Here is a 27,236-nt window from a genome sequence, read left to right as displayed (position 1 = left end):
CGAAATCTTTGTGGAGGCAACATTAAAAAACGAAAAGGGAAATTTAAAAACGGAGTATTTCCAGTCCGATTAGCTTATTTACTATTATATTTTTAGCAGAATACCACATCTACACCCTTCACAGTTGATGTTTAAAGAGCTCTGTTGAAATGGAAATGTCAAGTGGAGATCACGAATTTCACTGTTAAAATATATCTGTCTTACCGAATTTCTTGCCATCTCTGTCTTAACTTCAACTGCCAATTCGCTATTTAACAGCTCAATTTTTATTTTACCACGGAAGAGCGCGAGCATGTACGTCGTCTGCAACGTAATTTAGTGATATTATCCAAGGAGAATACAATACAGAAGGTAGCACCTTCCGAAAACCGTTACCTTATTTTCCGATTTTGACACGGCTGACGTCATGCGTATGTGTACGTGTATAATTATTTGTGTTTGGTTGTTTTTGTTGTAGCAGTATGACAGCAATAATATCGAATAAATAATCTTCATCATGTCAAAACCAACTCGGCGATAATCGCAAGGGTAATTCTCAAATCTAAACAGAGTATAGTGCTGGTCGAAAAACCCTTCGAAATTCACTCTTTCCAAATTATATCCATGCTGGTGCTTTAAAGTCTTAATAAGCTGAATATCTTAGGCCCGAACAATCATGTAGAGATCCTATGGGTTTCATGGTACAAAATTACTAAAAAAATAGTCGTTTCCACGACAGTCGGTTCTACGTTACCGAAACGACCCGGATTTATATCCGGCCAAGGACTGTCACTCCAGCAGCATTCACCGCATGTAAGTATGGGGAATGTTTACGCTGCTACAACAACAACTAAAAAAATAGTGAGGAAAGAGGCGACGGGTTTATCAAAATCAATGATAGATCGCTTTAATCCAAACCAATTTAAATGTTGTATGGAAGTAAATAATAATAATTTTAGAATCATCACAGAAATTCTAACTGGGAATACTCTCCAATGCAACTCCTGTAGGTATTAAAATGAAACCGCCAAACATGTGCACTGATATACTTACATATAAGCGAGACAACAGCTGGGAAACATATTTTACCAGAGAAGAAAATAAAATTCAGTAAAATACCACATTTTTTGAGGAAGTTGGACTCAGAGAAATGCTCTGAATCCACGAAGGAGTACAACAGATCTTTCAGGTCACAGTGCTAAACTCCCTCATAATAATTTGTGCAAAACATTGTACATACAGTGAGTCACAGTCAAAGTGAGCCACCAATTCCTTGAAGATATTTGTTTAAACAACTTTTGTAAATAGTTTCAAACACCCATTATTTTTTGTCAACTTTATCAAGTGAGCATGCTTGTGTAATCTAACTGTATTTTTTCTGATTGTTTGCTGCCGAAGTAAGAGTAATAATGAAGAACAAAAACAAACACACAAACTAACGTCACACTCAAAGTGAGCCACCTAACATTGTTTCTTTTAAAATAACGGGATATGTATTTTTGGATATTAATTTTCGCTTGCATCTTATTCTTAGTGTTTTAGTTGTTTATTATCGAGGTGGTTATAAAGTGGGTCGACAAACAAGTGTTGAAATTAGACAGTTAGTAATTGATCTTTTTAAAAAAGGAAAATCCCAAAGAAAAATTGCGGAATGTGTGAATAAAAGTCGAGGAACTGTCCAGCACATCATACATCGCTTTACTAGAGAAGGAAGAGTAGGAAACAAGCAGAAAGAAAGCAAAAAAAGGCGTTTTCAGAAAGGGACGAGGCATTTGTTTTGCGGGAAGTGAAGAAAAATTCTCATCTTAGTGCTCCAAAATTGACGAAGATGGTTGAGGAGCAGCTAAATATTCACGTTAACCCCGAAACTGTAAGAAGAGTTCTCAGAAAGCATGGTTATAATGGTCATACGGCCAGAAACAAGCCATTTATTAGCAGCAAAAATCGAAAAAAAGGTTGGAGTTTGCGCTGAAATATGTCTACAAGGATATGAGTTTCTAGCAAAAGGTTCATGACGGTATAATGCAACGTAGAGCCTATAATAATATTTTTGTAGGTTCTCTTTACAGACGAAAGTAAGTTTAACTTATTTGGCTCTGACGGTAAGAAGATGGTATGGCGACAAAAAAAACACTGAGTTTCAGCCGAAACACCTAACTCCCAGTATGAAGCACGGCGGTGGCTCCGTCATGGTTTGGGGCTGCATGGCAGGTGATGGAACTGGAAATCTTCAACATATTCCAGGCATAATGGATAAATACGTTTATAAAGACGTTTTGAAGTAAAATCTTAAGCCAAGTGTCGAAAAACTAGGGATCGAAGGCGACTTCTATTTTTACCAGGACAATGATCCTAAGCACAAGTCGTTTGTTGCGCGGAAATATCTATTATATAACTGCCCCCCACGTATTGGAAGTACCACCGCAGTCTCCAGACATAAATATAATTGAAAACTTATGGTTCCGTCTTGACCAAAACCTGCGGAAACATAGCATTTCTTCAAAACAAAGTCTTTTAGATGCCTTACAAGACGAGTTGCGTGCAATTCCTTCCACATATACCTGTAAGTTATTAGAATCAATGCCCCGACGTCTCAAAGCCGTTATTTCCGCCAAAGGTGGCCCAACAAAGTATTAATTTGCTCACTTTCACTGTGAGATAGATTTGTGAATTATTTTAGTTTTTGTTCATTTTTTTATAATAAACAAAGAAAGTTCTTCATGTAAGCGATGAATTATTGAAGCTAATATTCAAATAATGAAAACCTACAAACCTTTTTTCCAATCTGTGGTATTTTTAAACAAATTTCTACTAAATCTGATGGCTAGGAAGTGTGGCTCACTTTGACTGTGACTCACTGTATGTACATTTATCCATTGCAGCACTAGTAATGGAGCGAATTTGGAAGTATTTTAGAGAAAATGTGTTTCGGTCCTGAAAAACGAATATAGAAAATTTATATCAAATATGCGTTCCCATTTACAGTGTGCAAGATTAAAATAAAATAATAATAAATGCATTCTCTGCATCGTGGTGTTCATGTATAATCTCTGCATAATCTTATACTATTGAACTAAGCAACAAGTTTTATAAGAATTCATAAGTATTTGAAAAAGTTACATCTTTATTTATATATGTATGCCAAGAGCAAATTAATCACCATGTATTTAACCAAAACCAGTTAAAAATATTAACACAAATATTAAAAAATATTACAGCCTAGAAAATGAAAGCAGTAACATCGTTCCCAAATAGTAATTTCCATGACACAGGAACAGTTAACTTTATCGTTTTATCCTCTGCCTCTAATTGTAAAAAGCTTGAGCACAAATCGTTCAACTCTCTAACTATAAGTGTAGCATCCGTCGAGTTATCGCCTTCCAACACATACCGAAATAATAGCATAACAGGCACTTCCTTTTCTTTTAATAAGCGGAAAAGCTGCAGTCCATTACCACCGCCAAAAATCATCTCGCCCTTAAACTCCATCCATTTCACATTCGCTAATTGCGTTTTATGACTTCCACGAAATCGCTCAGACACACAGTATTCATAGGGTGAAGTTCCAATTTCACGTTTTTCAAATCCGAAACTCGCACTGAGTATCACTACTCTTCGGGCTTGTTGCACCAAGTCAGCTAAGTAATTATGCAAACTTTGTGCATGACGAGATATAAGTGGTGTTCGAAATTGTATAACAACCAATTTGTTGCTGACACATTCATAAATTTCACAAGCAGCTACTCTTTCCTCGGGCTCATGTTGGTAAGCTGATGGTCCAAAGACAGGAATCAATGCTGGGTGCATGAGACTTGCCACTCTCTGCATCTTCTTGGATGCAATTAACAAATCGCATGCTAGCTGCGCCGCATTTCCCACACATATGCTTGGTATTATTACAGTGTATTCTTTAAGGTCTAGTGTAGATCTATTCTTCAATTGCAACATATTTAATATTTAGTTAGAAGTAAGAAATCGTAAACAAATAATTCAGTTCAGAATATGAAAGTAATGCAGCTTTGTTCGATTTTGCTTACAGAGATGCCAGTTAATAAATTTTGATTTTATTAGGAGACAATGGTACCGGATATTGTATATTTTATATACATGTGGTTTTAATAAAATATAATAAAAACTTTTTTTCGTTTAAAATGATTTTGAATGCATTAGTACAAGTGTTACAAAAAATTCGGCTTATGTTTCCATTGAGTTGCTTTCGTGTTTAACTGTAGTATATCCCGTATTTTTGTGTAAAAACAATAAATGATCAATGCTTTCACTTGAAATCTTCGCCTTTCCTCCTTCTAAAATATCACCCAAGCTAAACCTAGCTCTTCCACATTTTGTACAGCTAGCGGGTATATTTAATATTTGCCGAGCCACAGTCCTTAGTAATGGAAGATCTAACGTATTTTTCCAAAAATCCAATAAGTTGCGATGCTCAGTTTCCATTTCCAAATATTTATACAATTCATTATCGATTTCGATATCATTTAAACCGTTGCAATCTCCATTATGCAGATTTAAATCGTTGCAAAAATCTCTATGTGCGTTTGATGCTGATGGCACATTATTAGTGTCCACGGAACCAGCTTCTGATTGCATTAAAATGCCTATATCTCTTTCTTGTTGCTTCTTAAAATCTTCCATCAGTATATTGACTGCTATTCGAGACTGTTTACGCTGTTCTTCCGACAAAAATGCCATTCTTTTATATAGTGGATTAAGAAAACATGCGGCATAGTGCATAATATCGGGTTTCATTTTTTGCTCCAAGATGCTTTTTGCAGATGTTTTTAATTCTGAAATTACTTCAGAATCCAATGGACTAATAATACAACATCTCTGTAATTTTTCATACCAGAAGCAATATTCTGCTATTACTGTCGAAGTTTGTGAGCTCAGAATTTCAAAGCATTCTTTAAAAGGTCTGAAAAATGAAAGAACACGATCTAAAAGATGAAAGTTAATGCCGGCGATTTCTTGCCATTCATTTCGTTCCATTAAGGCTTGTTCGATTTCATTATACATGGTGAAAATACTCAAAAGAGTGTCGAATATCGCACTAAATCCCTCAGTTCCATTTTGCTTCACAGAAATCGTCAATAAACTATTTAACTCTGAGTTTTCGCAGAAGTTGGCTAAACCTTTTGAGGCTTCTAGTAGTTCGCGAATTTCTTTTATTGCACTGTTTTCCAAAACTTCTCTCATAAATATGGTTAAATTGTGACAGATGCATGAAATACGTTTATAACTGCGAAAAGCTTCAACAAACTCCGACGAGTTTTCGGTAACAATTACACTCTGGTTTAACTTATCTTTGATCTGAAATTCATTCAGTATGTCCATAACGAAATAATGGATGCGATCACTGGTTTCTTTGGCAGGTAATATAAACTCTCGCGTTCCTAATAAACTTGAATCTAAAATAAACTCATCATTAATATAATGAGCAGTTAATGCCAAAAAACTACGTTGCGAGCTTTCATCGATCCAAGTGTCGGTAGAAAAGGCGGCATGGTTATTTGATAGAATATATTCTAATTGATTCTTTATGTTGAAATATTCTGCTGGAATAAGACTGTTTATCAGAATTGGGCGAGAAACCAATATTTCTTCAATATTTTGCTTGCCATATTCTGCACCAATATTTATTAAAGCTTGAGCGAATTTCCTAAATCCGTCCCCTAAGAACAGAAAAGAAAAATAAATAAAACAAATTAATAATTTAAAATAATATTCAGCGTTTAGAAATATTAATATAGCAAAATTTGTACATCTACATATGCTAGAACTACTAGGTCCTATTAGTTATAGTAATAATGTGCCTAGAATTCATTCGGTTTTATCGTAAATTCCATGTAAATAAGTCGTTCCCATAGAAAAATAAAAAAAAGTAGTGAAGATTTGTTTCTGTATTGTATTGTATTGCAATTTATGGGAATATTGAATGTCAAAATCAGCTAATCATTTTTAACGAACTCCACGAATTTCAATCAGAATATAAACAAAACAGATTACTTTAATATTAAAAGCATATGTTTTTATTATTTAAATATTATTATGTCCACACTCGCCGACGTGCACGTATTCCGGGTCTGTTTAACGTGAGATACACAAAAATTAGCAAAACTTATGCCCATAAGTACGCAAAAACAGCTGTTTTCGTTTGTTTACATGTTTACAAAATACATCGGTTTGTGTTTGCTTGTTTCGCCCACACACTTCTACACACATCCGCGTTATCAAGTACAATTTTTCATTGTATAATAAACCAAAGCCAAAATCCAACCAATGGAAATAATTCATTTATCTATACATAATTAACATTATTAAACATCACTTTTAAATCATTTTAATTAAAGTTTAAATTTCTATAAGTATATTTTGTTAATGTACTGTTTGGCAACACTGTGTAGTCAGAGAGCAAAAATTCTCACATGACACACGTCCTGCGTCCGCGTCAACGTACACGTTGGTGAGTTTTCATTTTCATGGTGGTCTCGTAAGTTTGCTCGTGTCAGCTGACGCGTAACGAACATTTACGTCGGTGAGGGTGGGCACTATTAGAATGAAAAGATTATCCGTCTATTTATTCCTCAAAGGTAATTTTATTTATGCCAAATTTATATATATCTTACCAATTGAAAGAAAACGTCGTATATATGTGTATGTAACGAAAGGTATTTTAATTACCTGCGAAATGATCTCAATTACTTGGAGATCTCCAATTTTTTTTTTATGCTAGATTCGGTTTAATGAATTTTCTAACAAGCTGTCAACACGCTTATCGGTCGCCTATTTAGTTGGTCTCACTTGAATCACATCGCGCAAAATACGCCAACTTAATCGCCACCGACTAAATAGCTGGATGTGCAGCCCAATTCCAATCAAACTAAAGAAAAACTGCCAACTATCGGTCAAGGGCAGAACGTTTCTCTACGTGCAAACACTGTGGGTTTTTTAGTTGGCAAAATTGTCATAAAAATTCAGGTTTCACATAAAAATTGTAATTTTTAGAAAAAGGCACGTTGCTGTAAGGTATGTAAAATACGTTATAAACAAGTTGTACGCAAATTACTTTTGAAACATTTATAAACTGCTGTGCGATTTTTTCCTTATGTTTTAAAATATAAACGAATTGCTATGCTCGTAAAAAATGGAAACATTTTTGTGGCAATACTGTAAGTGCATATAAAGAAATCTGAAAATGTGGTTGCTACTTGAAAGCTCAATAACACGGTAGTAAAAATTGTAAAAATACCCCTATTATGAAAAAAAAAAAACTAAAATATACTTTAAAACTTAAACTATTTATTTAGAATTTTTAGAAAAATTCGGATACAGTTATAAAATATAGTGCAATGCTAGTATTTCTGACAGACACTTAAAACTTACACTTTGTTATACTAATATTAAATGGGCTATAAAATTGGATACCCAGAACTTTTCTAAAAATTCTGAATTTTTATATCTGGAAATCAAGTTGTTAAATAAAATAAAGTGCAAATTATTTTATTCATTGATTTGCGTTGCCGTGAAGTAAATTTAAATACGGCTTTTTAAAATAGAAAATAATAAAGGGTGGTTAAATTTCAAGGACCGATGTTGAATGTGAACCACACCTAACGTCAATGACACCGTTGGACTTCTTTCTTTGGGGTTATTTGAAAAGAAAAGGTGTACGTCGATAAGCCAGCCACAATTCAAGGCTAAAGGATGAGATAATTCGGTACATTAACGGCATAGAACCTCAATTATGCCTCAGCGTCATCGAAAATTTGGACCATCGGATGGAGGTGTGCCGCCGAGGCCGCGACGGCCATTTGCCCGATATTTTATTCTATACGTAATTGAGCCATACCAATATTATCATAATAAGGAGAAATGACAATAATTTCCTAAAAAAAATTGTATTTTATTCAAAATCAACATCGGCCCTTGAAACTTAACCACCCTTTAGATAAGGGACTATTTGCATTTGGTGGTCTTTGGAGGTGTGCCGCCGAGGTCGCGGTGGCAATTTGGCCAATATTTTGTTCTATACGTAATTGAGTCTTACCAATATTATCATAATAAAGAGAAATGACAATAATTTCCTAAAAAAAATTGTATTTTATTCAAAATCAAAACCGGCCCTTTAAACTTAACCACCCTTTATATAACAAATACATTACAATATTAAAAAAAAATAGATAATTTAATTTAACTTGATATCGACGTTTTTTAGTTTCCTTTTTTACAAAGTGATCGTGTTTTTAATCACGATTAAAACGCCCTCAGTAGAACTACTACTTTTGGACTCCTCAATATCACGATAATAGCTAACGAATAATGTCCTAACGGATGCCCAATCACGCAACCGCACTACAAGTTCAAATGTACTGCGGTAAATTGTTAGCTATACCAGCCAAAAAAGGTTTCCAAAAGTTAATAATGTTTTCTTAAAGTTATTTAGCTGCACAATGTTACAGTTCCTGCAATCACTTTACAAAAGTTTGCAAGACTACATTATTTCTAAAAGCTTTTTTTTTGCCCCATCTGTCAGCTCTTTAATTTTCCCATAATTTATTGGGATTTAACTTTGCCTCCACTTCTATTATATTTAAATTTCAGTTAAATGCTAGTTACATTATTTGAGAGTTATGTGTAGTACTATCAGCCTCGCTTGCTATGCCATGTTTGCATAACCAACTTCATTAATGCATGAAAAGTGCGGAATAAATAATGTGGAGTCAGCTCTTTTGTTTTCACCTACCTTCTGTAGTATTAAGAGATTTTAAATCTTTCGAGATAAATTCTAGTTGCGATTTTAATATATCTTCTTTTGTCTTCTTGGGCAACATGCTACGAATAAAACTTGAAACGCTTTGTGTTGCCGGTAGATTTTTTTGCGAATTATTTGCTCTAACACGCACGCAGCGATGGCGCAACAGGCTGCCCGTACCGCTTCTAGGTGCATATGACAAAATCTCTGCGCAATGGTTACAACGTGCAAAGTTTTCCACAGTGTCCAAGAATTTTATTACTTGAAAATGTTTCCACACGGAACTCCGCACAGAGGTAGGAGTAAACAGTGAATATCTTTTGTCTTCATTTCTTAAATGGAGTTCTATTTCCGATTTCCTTTTATTGCTCATGGTTAAATCCAGGTTTGAGTCTAATTTATGTAATACAACTCACAAGATTTTACTTTGCACATAAATAAGCTTTAACTACAACTTGCAGTTATAAAAACACGATTAATATAAGTTGTGTTCGTGTATACTCACGCACGAAGTCGTGAGTTGCATGTGAACAGCTGCCAGATTATTCGAAAAAAATAAAATTGCTGAAATGATACGCACACATTTGTTGGGGTACGCATATATTTATCAGCGAAGACGTTTCAAATAATTTATTTACATTTATATACATAAACGAATATTCAGCCAAAATTTAAATTCTACTCTATAATAGGTAATATTCAAATTTTTATGAAAATTCCAAAAATTCTCACATTCCTTTTTATAAGTTATCACAGTATCTTTAATACTTGTAATATTACACATAAACTTGTCAATGTGTAAAACATATGAATATACAAAGTTGAAAGGAATTTTCTCCACACGGCGATAGCCAATCAGATATAGCCAACACAAAATCAATGAAAACTTTGCTGCCAGATCTATTGAATTTATAAACAGAACTGATTATTTATACCAAATTATTAAATCAAACAGCCATTAATATAATAAAAAAATATTTATTTTTTTTAATGTGAAATAAAGCACAATAATGTGTTTGCGGGCAGAATTTAAATACTAAGTTTTCGATAATGTACATCGAATGTGCCAGTGTGGTAGCAACGTTAACTATACATACGTACAACTCTACACTAGCAAAGAAATCAATTAATTTGCGTTCATCATCCGAAGCCGGTAGATGCGTATGGAGTTCTAATAATTTTACCGAAAGTATTATATTAACAAAACATAATTGGGGAATTCAACACCTCAACTGAAATTGTGATTACAGTTAAATAAATAGTGATCGAACAAAGTGGAGATATAATGCACAGATTATTAGTAATTCTATGCCTTTCTGTGGCATTGGTTGCTGGAGGAGAGCAAGATGTGCTGGAATTGACTGATGATAATTTCAATGCTGTGCTAAAAGAGCACGAAACCACACTGGTTATGTTTTATGCGCCATGGTAAGTTGTGCTTTATTACTATTTGCAATGAATTGAATGCGTCTAAAAAGTCCAATAAAGCCGGCAAAGATATTAATACACGTCATCTCTACCGGAAGCCATTTTTGATTTAGTTGGAATGACCGTGTCTCATTCGCACTTTTTTAAGCTTACCAAGAAAGAACGAAAGAAGTACGAGTAATTAAAACACGTTGATAAATTAAATTTATTATATTTCGATTTTGATGAGAGTAATTATTTTTTCCTTTAAAGAAAATTTAAAGGTACAAAATGTTACAGGTGCGGTGTTAGATGGTAGATAGGCCTTAAAAATCGTGGTAGATTCTAAAACATTGTGAAAATTTTTAAGTTTATCATATATTTTATTAGTTTATCAAATGTGCAATACCTTAAAAATTAGTAATCTAAAGGAAAAACAAAGTCTTATTTCATTGCTATATGGGTATGTCGAAAAACATTCGTGACTTATTCCTTAGAAAATTTAATAACATACATATCAAGGCGAATCTATTAATGAATGCGCCTTGTTATATACTTATGTACTCGTATAAACCACAAATGATGATAATATACAACTTAGTTGGAAAAAATAATACTGCTGTAGTTGCGCATAATGAACTTTATCCTATGTTATGAATTATACATAAAAGGGACTCGATTTCCGTACATACGATTGAATGGTGTCGGTACAGAAAACAAACCTTTAGATGTAGGAGTATGTGTGCGTGATTTATGCTATATGCGGGGTACATGCACGTGCCGGGCATATGTTGAATATGTCGGGATCGATCCTGGATGGGTAGGAGTTAAACCTGCTACAATATCCGTTATTGTTGTAGCAGCATAAACATTCCCCGTGTATATGCTGAAGTGACAGTCCTTAGCCAGATATAAATCCGGGCGGTTCCTGTTATGTAGAACCGACTGTCGTGGGAACGTAATTGAGCTCTGTCTAGTATACTGACCTTTATTTTTCCTGTTCTTTTTGTTTGCTTATTTTTCGTACTGACTTCCGACTTGAGAAGGCATAATCTTATATTCCATCTTTCTTTAGGTGATACCGGTAAATAAGTTAGTTTGTTTTCTTATTGGTTTGAATGTCAAAGTCGCCTGCTTCCGTATTTGCTTACATTCTGATTGAAATATTGACATTCAGAATACCAATTTGCAAAATACATGTACATTTTGTCGCTACCACTTTTTATAGATTCGCCTTGCTTCTCTCTCTATTTCAATACCTGCTACACGTTCCATATCAAGGTGCGTTCATTAAAGGTGGTGGCAATAGACCAACAATACTGTTCTGTACGTTTGATTGTCAAGCCAAGTATTAAGAAACTAGAAAACAAATAATGAGTTCGCCTTGTTTCATTGTGATTACCAACACCATCTTTAATAGATTCGACTTGGTTCCATATATATAGTGATATTTGAAATATTTAAATTTTTGATAATTTTTTTTTATATTTATATCGTAAATTTTTTATATGGATTTTTAAATAAAAAATAAATAGTCAAAGGCTTTGCAATATGTCCCGCTGTTGTGTTCACATAGTACGGAAGCATTCCCGTTCCACACGTTCTAGACTTTATTTAGTTGACATCATATTTCATTGCGGACTATTTCCTTTATGTATATGTACATATGTATGTACTTCAAAGGTCATCAATGCGATTCGATTTCGAAAGTAAAAGGAAGATATTTATATAAATTGATCTAAAGAAGGAAACCGTTAAAAAACTAATTTTTCATACTCCATAAAATAAAATTGTGTACAATTTAATGGCGATAAGATTTACATTTAGCGATAAGAAACTTTGTTAGCCAGCATCACCATTTTAGGTCTATTAATGTAATTTACGATTGGAATAGTACATAGTTATGATAAGAAAGCAATTCTCTTTTCTGTTTAAATTTCTATTTTCTCAGAAACACTCAACATTATTAAACATTTTTTTGTGATTGTAGGTGTGGGCATTGTAAAAGACTGAAGCCAGAGTATGCAAAAGCAGCAGAAATTGTGAAGAATGACGACCCTCCTATTGCTTTGGCAAAAGTGAGTTCAAAACAGATGAAATTTTAGTTTAAATGATAAACATGTAATTTATTACTATTTTAAATGCACAGGTTGACTGTACAGAGGCCGGAAAAGAAACATGCGGTAAATTCTCAGTCAGCGGTTATCCCACACTTAAAATATTCCGCGGCGATTCAGTTTCGCAAGACTACAGTGGTCCTCGTGAGGCAAATGGTATCGTGAAGTACATGAGGGCTCAAGTTGGACCTGCTTCTAGAAATATTAAGTCGCTCAACGAATTTAATAATTTCCTTGACACGAAGGATACAACTGTTTTCGGCTTTTTCGAAGATCCAGATGTAGCCCTAGCTAAATTGTTCCTCAAATTTGCTGATAACAATCGCGAGAAATATCGTTTTGGCCATAGTAGCGATGCTGACGTGCTGGCTAAATTTGGAGAAACGTAAGTCAATGCAGAATTTCGAGAAGAGAAGAGAGAAACTAAATTAAAATAAAAGACTGATTCAAGACTATTTTAATATAACTTTTGTGTATTACATATATATTTTGTAAATCTACCAGAAATAAACTATTTTTATCTTATTTCTCCTTATTGGAAAAAATATATATTTTCCCATTTATGCTATGCACAGTGAAAAGATTGTGCTTATCCGTGCACCACATCTGGCCAACAAATTCGAGGAATCGACTGTTAAATTTGAGGGATCAACTGAACCTGAATTAAGTGCGTTTATTAAGGAGAATTTGTAAGTATTTTTGGTTATTGTTTGTAATGTTGTAATGCAATATGAATATATTTTTATAGCCATGGTTTAGTCGGCCAACGCACTCAGGATACAGTACGCGATTTCAAAAATCCACTTATTGTTGCATATTACTCAGTTGATTATGTAAAGAACCCTAAGGGCACAAATTACTGGCGCAATCGTGTTCTCAAAGTAGCAAAAGAATTTATTAATAAAGCGTCGTTTGCTATTAGTGCAAAGGATGATTTCCAACATGAATTGAATGAATATGGTTATGATTTCGTTGGTGATAAACCAGTCATCCTTGCACGAGACGAAAAGAATCTCAAATATGCACTGAAGGAGGAGTTCTCTGTTGAAAATCTCCGTGAATTTGTTGAAAAGTTGCTTGATGGCGAACTTGAGCCATACGTAAAGTCTGAAGCCATTCCCGAAAATAATAACGCTCCGGTAAAAATTGCGGTAGCGAAAAACTTTGATGAAGTAGTATTAAATAATAACAAAGATACATTGGTTGAATTCTATGCACCATGGTGCGGACACTGTAAGAAATTGGCGCCAGTATTTGATGAGGTTGCCGAAAAATTGCTGGATGAAGACGTAGCACTAGTAAAAATGGACGCTACTGCCAACGATGTACCACCGGAATTCAATGTCCGCGGTTTCCCGACACTTTTCTGGTTGCCTAAAGATGCCAAAGATAAGCCTGTTGCTTACAACGAAGGCCGTGAAGCTGATGACTTTATAAAATACATCGCCAAACACTCTACAGAGGAGCTTAAGGGCTTTGATCGTAGCGGCAAACCGAAGAAAACCGAACTGTAGAAGTTAAAGCTGAGATTAGTTAAAATCGCGATATGAGAATTTGAATGTGTTTAATGCATAAGCGCGGCAATTAAAATGTCAGATTTTTCCATTACATAAGTTTAAACATTCTGTACACATCTAGTTCGCTAGTAACGGACGCCTAATGAGATGTACTCCTTTCATTTAAGCATAACGGTTAGTTATCAAATATTTTTTCTAATTTCAATAAAACATATTGATAGGAAAGAACGTACATTTATAGTGTTTTATTTTAATACATTTTTTTTTTTTTTTTTTTTGATTTATTGTCTCTAGACATTTTCATTTTTTACTGTAGTTCCACCTGTCCTCTGCAAATGAATCGTGTTTTCATTTACAACAGGCTGCTTGGGATGCATAAGTTCTATATAGAAGTCCGGCAAAAAAGAATGCTCACTTTTGCCTTTTATTATTTCATACGTTATAGTACCTCGACTAGAGTTGAAGTAAAACTCAAAAGTAGTATATGGACAATTTACGTCGGCCATTAGTGTTCGTATGCGGTTTAAAAATTCGATGAGAAATGTGACGCACACATTTGGTGTCCAATGAGCCTATGGAATGTATGTACATATATTTCAAAAAAGCTTTATTCTTTAATTGTATTTTGCTACTTACCACTCCTTGCTTGGGTAGGGCGCGTACCTCTGTGTGTTCGATTCGGTCAACCAGCCCTCTCTCGTTCCGTAGTCCTACATATATATCTTGTATTCCAACTAAAAAGGATTGGCACCACCAATTCCGAGTTTTGTGACGATTATAGGACTGAAGTTGATTCCTATTTAAGTTACCTTGTCGCACTTTTACCTCAATGAATTTCAAATTATCCAGGCTTGTGGCATTTTCGCCTTCACTGAAAATATTACATTGTACGAAAGATGTAACTAAAGTACTTTTCCATGTACTATTCTTACAGCACAACAGGTTGTTCACTTATGATTCCATCCATTTCAGCGCCATAGAGCACATCCAAGCCGCCAAGTTTGGTTGTAAAAACACAAGAAAACTCACTACACTCATCAACAGGTCCGGTAGAGTTCGGTTCGAGAAATGGTGATTCTATGGGTATTTAGCGTCAAACATTTATTATGGTCTATTTTTTTTACAAACCTGACAGGCAATATTGTTCAAATTTAAATCCGTAAGAAGCAAATGTACGTTGTTGTACAGATTCCTTAGCGCGTTGTATTTTTTCTTGGTCTGTGTCACGCTTCCAGAGATAGAAGGTACCGTTGAAACGCGTTACAGCAATCGACCAATCATTTCGGTACTCATACGGCGTACACATAAGCAAACGCAGTAAACCGCGCCAACACACAAATTCGGCATAAAGGCTGCGTAGAGAACCTTCGGAGGACGCCAATGGCTTTGTAAGACGATCGCGATGATCGAATATAAATTTCAAAATATGATCGAGTCCTTCGTCATAGACGGATTCTGGTTTTTTAATAGCTTCTTGTAGACCTTCATTCAGATCAAGCGGAAATTTTTTGGGTGATGGCGGCCTATAGTAGTGCAATTGTTGTGCTGAAGGCTCGTATTCACGTAAAATACCACCCACTACACTAAAATATCCTATTGGCCTAGGTTTTTCGATTTGTGGAAATGGTAAATTTTCGCCTCGATTGGGCCGTACGCGCAATCCTGTATTAGGCTTTGAAAACATGTTTGTGTCTAAAACAATGCTCCTATTAATTAAGAAATTTTAATACATTAAAACAACAAATTAGAAATTCTTTTTGTTTTTGTTTTGTGCTTTGACGAACATAGCGGGAATAACTTCCACAAATCGCCAGAGTTTCCAGCCGTCGTGCAATTGAGATTACTGGTGTGTAGAAAAATTCACTTTAAAATGGGATGTTAGTTAGCATGATGAATAAAAGCAATTGAGCCGTTTTCTTTGAAAGTGGTGTAAGTCCATTAACATAAATACAGGTAATTAATGCATATGTGAACGTACTTTTTCTCTCTATCATTCTTAAGGATGATAGAATACTAAATTCGACTTGGTTACAATCGATACCGTTGTTGCTGTTATTAGCCCCTGGATAGCACTAGACAAAAACGCTATACGTTTGATTGTAAGGCGAATTGAGTACCATTCTTGGTTTGTTTGTCAAAGCGAAGTATCGGCATAGTAGAAAACAAAAAATGAATTCGCCTTGTTTCGTTCTGTGCTAACATCCCCAAAAAAAAAAAAAATCAGCTGATTTACCGATACTATCTTTGATAGATTCGCATTGCGCTGATCTCATACAAATCATCCCATTTGATATAATACAGATGGGGGCAAATTTATAAAATAAAAAGAGAAATTTAAAAACGAAGTATTGCCATAATTTCTACGATTTATTGCATGGGGTCTGCGATGAGCGATTTTCATATGCACTATATCGTCAGTTATGATTTGCATGCATTCAGAAATTTTTGTTTATTTATTTTTCATCATTATCGGGCGCGGTGTTCACCTTTCAAACTCGCGAAAAATTAAGCAATGGTTTTCGGAAGGCGCCATCTTCTGTATGTGACTTCGCAATACCAACTGATTTGTTTTTTTTTTTTCTTGATTTGAATTTCGGTGATTTATTAATTTTTATTATAACATTATTATTATTTATTAATAATTATTATAACATTATTATAGAATCCACATTGGTTTGAATGTTGAAGTGCCCTGCTTCTCTGTTGTTGCCTTGCTTACTTGCTTACATTCTCATTGAATTTTTGACAATAAACTACTCAATAGCTAAAACAGAATAAATGTAAATGAGTTGTTCTATTGAAGTCAACTTCTATGATTTTGCCTTGATTGCGCCCGTTTAAGTTTTTAACGGAAATATTCTACGCAAGGCGCCTTCACACTTTGCGGCTATTCCAATTCTCTGGATTTGCCTGAATTGGTGTAAGGACTTACATATGTTTATGCTCTCATTTAGTGGCTTATCCTAGCAAAAGAGTTAAATAAGTTCGTGCCAGATTAAAAAGGTGAAGAAAATGCTGTTAACTTGTTATTACGCACCATCCCTCTTACACCAGTGATCTCGGAGACGGTGGAATACCATGGAGATATGAGGATTGTCATCCCACCATTTAAATAAAAATGAAAAAAAGAAATAACATGTAATAGACTTTGTTGGTTTCTATTAAAAATGAACATCCGACACTGTTCAACTAAATTGGCAGTCATACAGAGGTGTTCGGCGGAAGTTGATTTTCCGAAACCCTGTAGAAAAAGATGCATGCTAATTATACCTAATATTAAAAAAAAATATCATCTTCGTTTGATTATATTCAGATCAGTTTTTGGTGCATACGTTCGAGGTAATCTAGTCAAAAGCGAGAAATAAAAATAGATTTGTCTTATGGGGTTATAGTTATATATATACAGTTAGAAGGCCGAAAAAAACGAATTTTCCAGAATTTTTTGTGAGAAAACTTTTAAATTTATTAATCTAAAAATTTGTACACATCTTATGTTATCTTTTAACTGTATCTTAAGACTTAGTATTAGTAAAAATGTTTATTTCGAAAGGAGCTACAGCTGATCTCCGGGAGTTCCTAACAAAAAAGACGTTTGGAGTGACCACTATATCTTTGAACTGGATCCTCTGAAATTAAAAAAAACCAAACAGATTTCGTTAAAGTAATGTTAAATCTATTGCTATTAAATCGATGCGGTACCAGCTGGTGGTAGCAGAGGAAGAGGAAGGCCTCGTCTGCGTTGGATAGATGAGGTGGAGAAGGACTTGGTTTCACTTGGTGTGTCCAATTGGCGCCGGTTAGCACGAGAAAGAAACGACTGGTGCGCTTTGTTAAACTCGGCCAAAATCGCGTATGCGGTTTTCGCGACAATTAAGAAGAAGAATGTAAAATTATAATAGTAATTAATCGAAGGAATAAGCAAAATAAATTTTTTCGACAAAATGTCGGTTTCTAAAAAAAAAAATAGATTTTTGACCAAATTTCGACCTTAAACTGTTTATAAAAAAATATTTAACGGTGAGAAAAATTTTTCGATTAATTATACATAATACATAACTAAAATAATATATTTAAGGGGGGAAGCTGGTCTAGAGCGCAAAAAATGGGCATATTTTATGAATTTATTTTGACTCAACAAAGGAATCAATCGAAAATCTGTGAAATAGGTTTAATAATATAGCTTTCATGGTTCAAATACAAAATTTTTCGTCTGAATTAATTTCAAAATGGCCGCTGTCCAGCAGTTCTCCTAAGGCGCCTTTTTTTCTAGTGGGTCCATTGCCGAAGACGTAAACTCCTTAATTTTTGTCCTGGATCAAAAAATAAAATTTTTTTAATATAGTTTCTATATAACAACAGAAAGAGACGTACGTAGGATTTTTTCGATATTTTGTTTTTTCGCGAAATGGTGCACGTTTGAACAAAAAGTTACAATTTTCACTATAAAGAACGACATAAAATTGTTGATTAAAAAAAAAACTATGTAATATAAATAAAAAATCCTACGTACGTCTCCGGAGAAAGGTATTTCGAATGTATTGTCAAAATTTCGTAAGAATCGGTAAAGATTTGTTCGAGTTATGTCTTCGGCCAGTTTAAAAAAAGTGATTTCGAGAAAAACGCGTTTAAAGTTGTAAATAGCGTTCGGGGCATACCTGCGAGGCACTGCCGTCGAATGAAAAATTTGGGCATTTAGACATTTTTGCTGGCATCCCTCATTTGGTATATTATTTCTAAGACCCTAAAGCACCTTTAAAGACAAAAAAAAATTTTTCGATTTTTTCAAAATTCTAGACCAGCTTCCCCCCTTAAGAAGGTCGTGTTAAAATTTGAGACTAAAAATATATGCACATTAAGAAAAAAAAATTAAAAAAAAATCTATTATTTGAAAATGCTAACTGTATAAGGGGTTATATTATATCAGAAGCCACTGAAAATTATTTTAATATCGTATGTATTTATAAGCCTCTTTTTTGAGTATACGTGTATATATACTCATACATATGTTATGTAGGTATTTTGCTTAAATTGAATATCAAATCCATTTAATGATCTATGATTATAAATATCCTGACTTTTGCGCTTATTATACACTATATTGCAAAATTTGCTATTGCAATGGGTCCTTGAATAATGTCATTAAGTACATTTTCAACTTATTCGAAAATATCACAATATACTGGAAATAGTTACAGGTTTTGCACATAGCGACGCACAATTTTCGCTTTATGTATGCATATAAATCGTATAATAAATAATATAAGTACCGCACTGGCTACATATCCTACAACCAGGGCAGCACGTTTACGTCTTCGCCAGCGTTGGTAATCATGCCAAGTGGTAAAGCGATTCCGATATTCATATTGCAGTTCAAAACTACTACGCCGAGGAAAGAAAGAAAGGTAGAAGTCTTCCAACAAATGCCGGATTAGTTCGTTATCTTCTACATGGTGAGGCTCTAAATTGTCATTAATACAATTAAATTTCCTAAAAATTCAAAATGTTACATATACTACATGTACAAACTATAAGGAAAGGTGTTTGGTATATTATTTGTACCTTGGATTACGTCGTATTTTATCAAATCCATCTACTACGTCCGAGACGTTGGAAGTTAGCATCATAAAATTATTGTGGATAGAACGCTTTGGATTTATATTATATTTGTATTTAGGACGTGTGGCAAAATTTGATTCCAATGCTTCTGCCAACAAATGACAGTGTTCCACTAGCTCACGCGAAATAGTCGGCTATAAGGGTGGGTCAATAAGTGTATAGTTTGTAGGTAAATATATATTATTTATACTAACCACATTGGAATCTTCATAACGTTCGTAAACAAGAGTTGTATACTGTTCAGTACTTTTATGAGTTATATCCAAGTCTCGCGAGCAGTTGCCTACCACCTCTTCGAAGAAACGAACTGCTGACCAATCTAGAGGTAGAGGATACATACGTGCCAAAAAAGTGCGTATTTCGCGATCCGACCATGTATGCGAATTGTCAGTATCAAATTCGTCAAATATTTGCCCCACCGTAAAAGTGATGGTTTCACTCATTATAAATGAGTAATAGCTAAAAGCAAACTGTAAATCATCCGTTGAGCGAAAACGATTGGAGATGGTAATGTCAATTTCGTTAGCAAATTTTTTTTGCATCGCATTTATTATGTTTCGATCTAATAAAAAACCGACGTGCGCTAGCACATTACGTGCTTTAAACCCATAGTGCCGATTAAGCAACATGTTTGTGTATATAAGGGAATGTGAGTAGATATCCTTGCTCGAATCGTTTTTTAACGTTTTTACTATTTCTTCTCCATATTTAATTGTTGCACGAGGGGTGGGTGTATATAGGATTTGTTCCTTGGCATGAGCATCTGACTTGATTTGGTTATTATAATTGTCAACAATCTTCCTTAACTCCGCAAGTGTACTGAGATTTTTATGTCGAACAAGCTCTCGAAAGTGTGAGCCATTACGTTGCGCAGAGTGCTTCTTGTTGCGAAATTTTTTTCGTAACGGAAAATGTCTTATTTCTCCGTGGGTCGTTGCATTTATTTGCACCGATTTTAGGTTATTTGGCTTTTCATGCTCATTAATATCGTGTGCTAGCATATCCTCTTCGCTTTTACCGGTTCCAAAAATGCTACAATCCCCTCCATCATATTGACATTTCGCAATATTACAGTGCCGATCGCATGCACCGTCACCAATGTACGTCCAGGGACAGTCGTCAGCACAGTCTGGTACCATCCAGGCTTGGTAAATACGCACACCTTCTGACTCAGTATACAGATCTTCTGGGTAGAGTGGTGCACCTAAAAAAATATCGTCATTCAAATAGAGGAAACGTTGTGACAGCTGTGGTATACGATGTATGAACGTTTCAATGGCGGAGCTAGAAAATGTTGGTAACAGTTCGGGCTTCGGTATGAGTACTTCATGTGGCACCACGGTAACCTTTTCGCAGCTAAGATCGAGCCAATGTGGAATTTGGCCATTAGTGACAATGTAAATGTGTCGCACCCAGGAGGCATATTTTTCGAGGGAACGCAATGAATAGCGAAGTTCGTTTTTGTCATCGAATCGTGCGGGATCATAGAAGGGATTATGCCGGCGGGCCGATTCAGTAAATGCAGGATCGGAACCATTAACCCAAGTATAGACTACGTCAATGGGTTCACAGTATGACAAGGATTTTGCTGACATTTTTGGCTTTAAGTGAAAATAAGTTAAATATATGTATATTAATGAGTATTTAATCTCGGTCGAGTCGACTTACCGGGATGAATAGCCACAAAACAAGTAGTAACACGCTGATGATGAGCAACAAACGCCGCCGGCGTATTCGTTTCCAACTGTTTTTCAACATTCGAAACCATTTTCTTTGTATACGCATGCCGTTTTTATAATTCCGTAGTTCAACACATTCTGTGTATTATGTTTGTTATGATTATTGACGAAACTGTATATTATACTTTTGATCTGTTTTTGGACTTCTCTTCAGCTGATAACAGCCAGTGTTGCCAGATAGTGTTTTTATATCTGTACAATTTTGCTGCCTTCTCTACAAATAAATTTCTAAACTCGTATTATAACTTGTTCACATATATGTAGACTATCAATTTGTTCTCAGAAACTTACGAAAAATGGATGAATAATGAAATAGCTTTTGATATAAGTTTTCATACAGTATGATATTCGTAAACTATTTTATTACTTAACATATTCCAAATATATTCATGTTTGATTTTGCAATAAAATAAAGTGTGCCGTGCTAGGATGAGGAAATGAGTTTTCTGAAATGGGGGTTTCCATTTTATGCCGCAGAATCGGCACCACATGCACATGATAGAGTTTGACATCAACCAACTTCAGGTAATTTTATGATGACACAACCATTTTCAGTTTCAGCTACCGGCAGAAGAGTTAATCTAACACCAAAACAAGTTTCTTAGCATTTATGGTTCTTAAAATGGAAGAATTTTAAAGAAATTGTGATGTTTTGGTTTTTGTTTCTGCTTTTAATTTCTATCACAAACTGCCTTCCTATGTGCTCTGCACTTGTGAATTTTTTCGTGTAGAAAACTTTTGTGATTAGTTACGGTTTTATCCATCATTAACATTTACATTTTTTTCACATAGCATCAAATACATATACGATGTAATTTCTCCAGGTCCAATATTCACCTTCTCTCACAATTACGATTTAAAAATAGCGTCTAAATTCATTGTGATTAAAAACTAAAAGTTGCTATATCCTTATGTAGTGCCGCAGAAATTTTGACATTTGGTATTAGGTAATATATAAGGCACATCTATTAGGTTGCTTGTGTAGAGCAAAACCAATAATTACGATTTATTTTATTGTTGCTTGAATTCTTTAAAATGTCAAATTCGTCAGGGGCTTGAGATTTTTTTGGTGCTTAATTTTTCTAGACAATAAGAAAGTCAAATTTAAGCAAAGTTTGACAATAAATAAATTAATAGAGAGCACATAAAATTTCCAAAAAGTCAAATAAGCTGCTCTACTGCTACCAATGCAATACAACATTAACGTTCCAATTAAGAACATTAACGTTCTCTGTTCTCTGTGCAATGGTAGGAAGAAGGAAGGAAGCAGAGGGAAAGAAAATACAAATACTCTCTTTTTGACAATCAGCCACCAATCAGCTGGTGAAACAACATCATCATATATGAATTCGCCTGGCTACCTTGGTCAAATACAAGGCGCATTCATTAAAGGTGGTGGCACTAGACCAACAACAATGTTTTGTAAGTTTGATTGTGAAAGCAAATTATTGGCAAAATAGAAAACAAAGAAAATTAATTCGCCTTGTTTCACTCTGGGCTGACAGCCACATGGACATGGGAAAGAATAAAAACAAACCAGCTGATTTGCCGATACCACCTTTAATAGACCCGCCTTGATCTCATAGAAGAAAACAATGTTGTCATTTTAGTTTTAAAAACTGCATACTGCTTCAGAATATTTGTCTTACACATTTTTTAAGTGTTTTGTTTTATAGGTTCTTAGCGTTTCTTCATATCTCGGTACGGACCAAGGCATATTAAACAGGAGTAGCAGCAGTGTTGGAATTTTTTTTCTTATATCTCATCTCTAAATTGTCAAATTTTGTTTAAATTGCTCCAAAGTGTCAAGTGTTTATAGATTTTTTCATTCTGGAGAAAATACATTCCTCCTGTTTTTATTTATTCTACCGCTACTATCTGCTGAATGCGCCTTGGTTAGGTGATTAAAAAAGCATTTACTTAAGGAGTCTTATATCTGATTATTTGTAGGAGCAGCATGCAACACTGAGTGTCACGAGTACGAGTCTCGTTCTGTAGTTCGAATTTCGAATTTGGGTGCCATTCGAATATATCACATGACTGTCATATGCAACGACAGAGAATTTTGCATTTTGACAGAGCGAATTTTCATGGGAAGGTGAAGAAATATAATTTTTGCCATTAATACCTTATAATTTCGTTAAATTTTCGGTTTGGCCGTGTTAAGTAAAATTATTTTAAAGCTTTACATTTAAGTACCAAGCTTCCGAGAAAAACGAAAATGAAAGTTCTGCTCTTGACATTGTTCGTAATAGGCGTTGCAACAGCAGCGGAGAACCCCGTCCTGTTGCTTGCAGACAGGTGCGAAGATAAATTCGGTATAATTTTATAGTGAAAATATAATTTAATTTTTTTCCCACAGCCCAACACGCGCAGCGTTGACAACAATACAAAATGAAGAATTCTCTAGCATTCTAACACCGCTGGCCAAAGACCACATGATTGTTGCGATTCAAGAATCTGGTGTAAGTAGTCCATAAAAGTGTGAATATAACCACAGATTTTAAAACTCTTTATATACTTAGCTGTCTTCCCACGACTTCCTTTGTAAGAAAAATTGCACTGAGTCACAATGCAGTGTAGTACAACAACAACAGTCATGTTACGCTCACTTAAGCAGCATCTCACCGAAAACTTTCTACCGTAGTGTCAAAAATGCAAATAAAGTTTTGGAATCGTTAGATCCCGACTACAGTGTGGTTACACTCTCTAATAGTGGAAAGCTTGAAACGCCACTAAAGTGTCAAGCCAACAAAGTTGTTTTTTTGCGATTCAATGAGGAAACTGAGCTAAGTCGTGCAGAAACTTTGGAAGCACATGGTGAGTCTTATTTTTGAATAACGCCCAAAAACTCCTTATTAAAATTTTCTTTTTATGTACAGATTTCGCTATTGCAAATCTAATGAAGGAAGTATCCTGCCCAACAGTCTTTTTGTATACATCCACACCTGCTAGAGAACGTTCACGTCGTGCCGTTTCCGTTTCGGAGACTGCGGCGCCAAAAGGTGGTTACATATTTTCCGACACTAAGTTTCAGATTTTCTTCACCAATTTGACTGTTCAGATTGGAAGTGCCGCTTCAAAAGAAATTATAGTTAGCAATATGAAAATCGTGGAGAACAACAGCACCGACTTTACTGTTACACTTACCAGCGCTACTGCTGCAGACACTATTACTTTCGATATTGCGCTGGTGTCGGGGTACTACTACATGAAGCTATTGACTTACAATAATGCAACACAATTCCGTACTAACGGTATAAACGCACCTCCAGCCTTTTCATACTATTGCGGCAATTTGACTGTTTATTCAGCGGCTGGTGACCAACTCTTTTGGAATTCCGTGCAATTCCAAGCACCTTTTGGTGCTACAGTTACGGCAGCAGGAACATATTTTGCATTCGGCGACTCGTGGAATTGCGTTGGCTTTGTTACCCCTGCAATCCTTGGCGGCCTATTTGTATCCGCAATTTTACTTGCGATCCTTTTCATTGGTATTTGTTGGATGATGGATATCAACACTATGGACCGTTTTGATGATCCCAAAGGCAAGACAATTACAATAAGTGCCAACGAGTAAATCAGGTGATAAACGTGGGTAGCATTAATTGATAATCTACTACTGTTATCGACGCCTTTTTTGCGCTGTCAGATGCGCACACTTCATTCCCCTTTATTCTATGTTATTATTATTTTATGGCCTTATACGAGCCAATATCGTTTACCAAAGTCTATTTTTGGATGTTAAGCAAAAATTGAAAGTTGACTAATTGCAAAATGTGGCTTTGAGCAAATTGATACGCCATCCAACATAAAAATTCATAAATTCATAAATACGGAAATTAGAGTTACAGAAAAATAATTTCTTCTTTTAAGTTCGATTGGTATTACAAAATAATGGAGGATTTTGCAAAGCGCATTTAGAAGTTTCCCCCACAATTCCCATTATATTTTTCGATTTCTCCCCTCAGCATCGACCACATTTATATCGCTTATGTTGGTTTATGGGAATTGTTGTTGAAACTTCAATGTCTAATGCACATGTATTTAAATTAAATTTAATTATAATTTTTGTTATAAATATTTCAATTTTTATTGGCAACGTTTCGACTTCCTAGTTTTGTGCCTTAACCGAATTTTGGTAAGAGCCTGGCCTGTGTTCATTCAGTGGCGTCAATATATTTTGTGTGTGAATATGTTTGTAATCAACCAATGACCTTCTAATATCAATGTGGTGTATGTACTCGATTTTTATACGTACATATATTAAAATACTATATTTTATAGTCCCATGTATTAAACGTTAGACTTAAATGCGAAAATGATAAATCAAATAAAGTTGTTCTCTTTGTTGATAATTGTGTGTCTCTTTTTTTTTGCTTAAATGCTTGGGTAGCAATGGAGGCAGCTCCAAAATTACTTTACTTTACTTAAAACTGGTGTACGCGAATATTCCGAACAAATTCTGGACGATTACTAAGCTGGTTTCAAAGCCAACTGGTCTACAATAGATTAAGGTTTCATATCGACTCAAATTTTCGAGAAGCTATATGAATATTGACATCTACTGCTTATTCGTGGACTTCAAACAAGCATTCGCCAGCATAGAAGAAGACAAATTAAATGTTGGCTACAGTCTATAAGCATCCCGCTAAAGCTAATTGAGCTTTCCATTATGACGCTAACAAATGCCACACCGAAGGTCATTGTGCAAGGAGAGTGCTCAGAGTCATTTCCCGTTATGCCAAGAGTTAAACAGGGAGATGCTTCATCAACATTGATAGTAAACGGAGTTTTACACGCAGTAATAACCGAAATAAATCCAAATGGGACTATATACAACAAGCCGTTCCAGCTTTGTGCAAATTATAAAATATTGATTTTTTTACCAAAAGAATTTACAATAATCTTGTAAGCTTAGCAAAGCTAGCAATCGTAGTCATCTCCAAGCTGGTCCATTAACCAATTCTAATCGGTAGTTGAAGGCGAACATCACACTTAATTGCTCTTTACTGTTAACTGCTCTGTTCGCTCTCATAGCAGCCGAGTCACACTTCGATAGTAACTGCAAGCGATGCGTATGGTCTTTGTTGTTAACTGCACTGGCTCTCACATGGGATGCTTTAGAGTCGTATTTGTATGATGTTCGCTAGTTGGACAGCAGAGAGCATATTTGTTTACGTAGGTGACCAGCAGTTATTTCTCCATAACGTGCATATGCAGATGAAATGCTCATTGTGACGAAAGGCAGAAGTGAATTAAGGTGTGCATTTATAAAACTATGAAAAATATAAAAATAATAATACGAAATACTGTGCTAAGAATTAACACAGAGAAAACGAAGTTTATGGTCCGATCCAGCGTCCGTTTAAGGTAAGATGAAACCTGCTGATCGGAGACTATGTATTTGAGAGTGCACAAGAGAGTTTATCTATCTGGGTATCAAAATATCAGCCAATAAGGATACATTTTTACGATTGAGCAACGATAGAACTCTAAAGAAGATTTTCGAAATAAATCCACAAGGCGATAGAACAAGAGGCCGGCCCAGAAAACGATGGAGAAATGACCCCGTAGGCGTCTTTGGAGTTCTGGGCATATCTGATATCAAACGAAAAGCTAATGAGCGATTGACGTGGAGGCGAACTGTAACGGAAGCAATGGTTCACCCCGAACTGTGATGCCATGATGATGATTATGATGAAGGATACATCATTGACAATAAATGATAGAGCAGCAAATAAGTCTTACTTTTATAATTTGTAGCCGATGAGTCTAAATTATTATCTCGCGACCAAAAGTTAAGGATATACAAAACTCTGGTCCGGCCCATGCTTACCTATGGACGCTAAAAACTACTGACATTAATCAGCTAATGGCATTTGAAAGAAAAATATAGCGAAAAATATATGGACCTGTAAAATTGCAAGACGGTACCTATCGAATTAGATATAACCATGAGCTGGAACTATTAGCAAAAAACGAAACTGTGGCAAGATTTATAACCTGTCAGAAGATAAGATGGCTCGGACATGTGTTTAGAATGCCCAAGAAGAGAAAAGCTCGAAAGGCAGTTGAGTTACGCCCTGTTGGA

At 35.0% G+C, this 27,236-nt stretch overlaps 5 protein-coding genes across 7 annotated transcripts; 2 read left to right on the top strand and 3 right to left on the bottom strand.

Annotated features, from left to right (window-relative positions):
* Window positions 1-3,083: 3,083 nt before the first annotated feature.
* LOC129243498 (proteasome assembly chaperone 2) lies at window positions 3,084-9,225 on the bottom strand. 3 transcript variants are annotated; one of them, XM_054880555.1, is made up of 2 exons: window positions 8,738-9,214; window positions 3,084-5,666 (listed from the first exon to the last, which is right to left on the bottom strand). In XM_054880555.1, exon 2 carries the CDS (start codon window positions 3,925-3,927, stop codon window positions 3,199-3,201), a length of 729 nt encoding a protein of 242 aa, XP_054736530.1. In that variant the 5' UTR covers window positions 3,928-5,666; window positions 8,738-9,214; the 3' UTR covers window positions 3,084-3,198. The 3 variants fall into 3 exon arrangements, with proteins under 3 accessions (XP_054736530.1, XP_054736528.1, XP_054736529.1); XM_054880553.1 differs by having other exon boundaries at window positions 3,928-5,666; window positions 8,738-9,225; XM_054880554.1 differs by lacking the exon at window positions 8,738-9,214 and adding an exon at window positions 6,001-6,098 and having other exon boundaries at window positions 3,928-5,666.
* Window positions 9,226-9,868: 643 nt separating this feature from the next.
* Window positions 9,869-14,019, top strand: LOC129243496 (protein disulfide-isomerase A3). Its single transcript, XM_054880551.1, has 5 exons — window positions 9,869-10,174; window positions 12,144-12,231; window positions 12,303-12,655; window positions 12,846-12,959; window positions 13,019-14,019. The coding sequence occupies exons 1-5, from the start codon at window positions 10,032-10,034 to the stop codon at window positions 13,782-13,784; spliced, it is 1,464 nt and encodes a 487-aa protein (XP_054736526.1). The 5' UTR covers window positions 9,869-10,031; the 3' UTR covers window positions 13,785-14,019.
* A 44-nt stretch (window positions 14,020-14,063) lies between these two features.
* Window positions 14,064-15,565, bottom strand: LOC129243497 (decapping nuclease DXO homolog). Its single transcript, XM_054880552.1, has 4 exons — window positions 14,916-15,565; window positions 14,720-14,864; window positions 14,424-14,658; window positions 14,064-14,359 (listed from the first exon to the last, which is right to left on the bottom strand). The coding sequence occupies exons 1-4, from the start codon at window positions 15,469-15,471 to the stop codon at window positions 14,078-14,080; spliced, it is 1,218 nt and encodes a 405-aa protein (XP_054736527.1). The 5' UTR covers window positions 15,472-15,565; the 3' UTR covers window positions 14,064-14,077.
* Window positions 15,566-18,722: 3,157 nt separating this feature from the next.
* LOC129245774 (N-acetylglucosamine-1-phosphotransferase subunits alpha/beta) lies at window positions 18,723-21,277 on the bottom strand. Its single transcript, XM_054884155.1, has 4 exons — window positions 21,072-21,277; window positions 19,598-21,004; window positions 19,347-19,537; window positions 18,723-19,274 (listed from the first exon to the last, which is right to left on the bottom strand). Exons 1-4 carry the CDS (start codon window positions 21,186-21,188, stop codon window positions 18,977-18,979), a joined length of 2,013 nt encoding a protein of 670 aa, XP_054740130.1. The 5' UTR covers window positions 21,189-21,277; the 3' UTR covers window positions 18,723-18,976.
* Window positions 21,278-23,192: 1,915 nt separating this feature from the next.
* LOC129245350 (V-type proton ATPase subunit S1) lies at window positions 23,193-25,500 on the top strand. Its single transcript, XM_054883457.1, has 4 exons — window positions 23,193-23,443; window positions 23,505-23,607; window positions 23,668-23,962; window positions 24,025-25,500. The coding sequence occupies exons 1-4, from the start codon at window positions 23,364-23,366 to the stop codon at window positions 24,720-24,722; spliced, it is 1,176 nt and encodes a 391-aa protein (XP_054739432.1). The 5' UTR covers window positions 23,193-23,363; the 3' UTR covers window positions 24,723-25,500.
* Window positions 25,501-27,236: the final 1,736 nt, after the last annotated feature.

This window comes from Anastrepha obliqua, chromosome 4 (assembly GCF_027943255.1).
Source record: "Anastrepha obliqua isolate idAnaObli1 chromosome 4, idAnaObli1_1.0, whole genome shotgun sequence".
NCBI lineage: Eukaryota > Metazoa > Arthropoda > Insecta > Diptera > Tephritidae > Anastrepha > Anastrepha obliqua.
Note: the sequence above shows the minus strand (reverse complement) of the source record. Positions and strands in the feature narration are given on the sequence as shown.

Excerpts from the sequence above, each read along its gene's own strand:
- LOC129243497 (XM_054880552.1), bottom strand. The coding sequence starts at position 15,471 with ATGTTTTCAAAGCCTAATACAGGATTGCGCGTACGGCCCAATCGAGGC. Across the intron at positions 14,865-14,915 it reads TGAACAATATTGCCTGTCAG|AATCACCATTTCTCGAACCG; the intron begins GTTTGTAAAAAA and ends AAATACCCATAG. Across the intron at positions 14,360-14,423 it reads CCCTACCCAAGCAAGGAGTG|GCTCATTGGACACCAAATGT; the intron begins GTAAGTAGCAAA and ends TACATTCCATAG.
- LOC129243496 (XM_054880551.1), top strand. The coding sequence starts at position 10,032 with ATGCACAGATTATTAGTAATTCTATGCCTTTCTGTGGCATTGGTTGCT. Across the intron at positions 12,232-12,302 it reads CTCCTATTGCTTTGGCAAAA|GTTGACTGTACAGAGGCCGG; the intron begins GTGAGTTCAAAA and ends TTAAATGCACAG. Across the intron at positions 12,960-13,018 it reads GCGTTTATTAAGGAGAATTT|CCATGGTTTAGTCGGCCAAC; the intron begins GTAAGTATTTTT and ends ATATTTTTATAG.
- LOC129245774 (XM_054884155.1), bottom strand. The coding sequence starts at position 21,188 with ATGCGTATACAAAGAAAATGGTTTCGAATGTTGAAAAACAGTTGGAAA. Across the intron at positions 21,005-21,071 it reads TTTTGTGGCTATTCATCCCG|CCAAAAATGTCAGCAAAATC; the intron begins GTAAGTCGACTC and ends TTTCACTTAAAG. Across the intron at positions 19,275-19,346 it reads AAAATACGACGTAATCCAAG|GAAATTTAATTGTATTAATG; the intron begins GTACAAATAATA and ends TTGAATTTTTAG.
- LOC129243498 (XM_054880553.1), bottom strand. The coding sequence starts at position 9,119 with ATGAGCAATAAAAGGAAATCGGAAATAGAACTCCATTTAAGAAATGAA. Across the intron at positions 5,667-8,737 it reads ATCTCTTAATACTACAGAAG|GGGACGGATTTAGGAAATTC; the intron begins GTAGGTGAAAAC and ends TTCTGTTCTTAG.
- LOC129245350 (XM_054883457.1), top strand. The coding sequence starts at position 23,364 with ATGAAAGTTCTGCTCTTGACATTGTTCGTAATAGGCGTTGCAACAGCA. Across the intron at positions 23,444-23,504 it reads GTCCTGTTGCTTGCAGACAG|CCCAACACGCGCAGCGTTGA; the intron begins GTGCGAAGATAA and ends TTTTTCCCACAG. Across the intron at positions 23,963-24,024 it reads AGAAACTTTGGAAGCACATG|ATTTCGCTATTGCAAATCTA; the intron begins GTGAGTCTTATT and ends TTTTATGTACAG.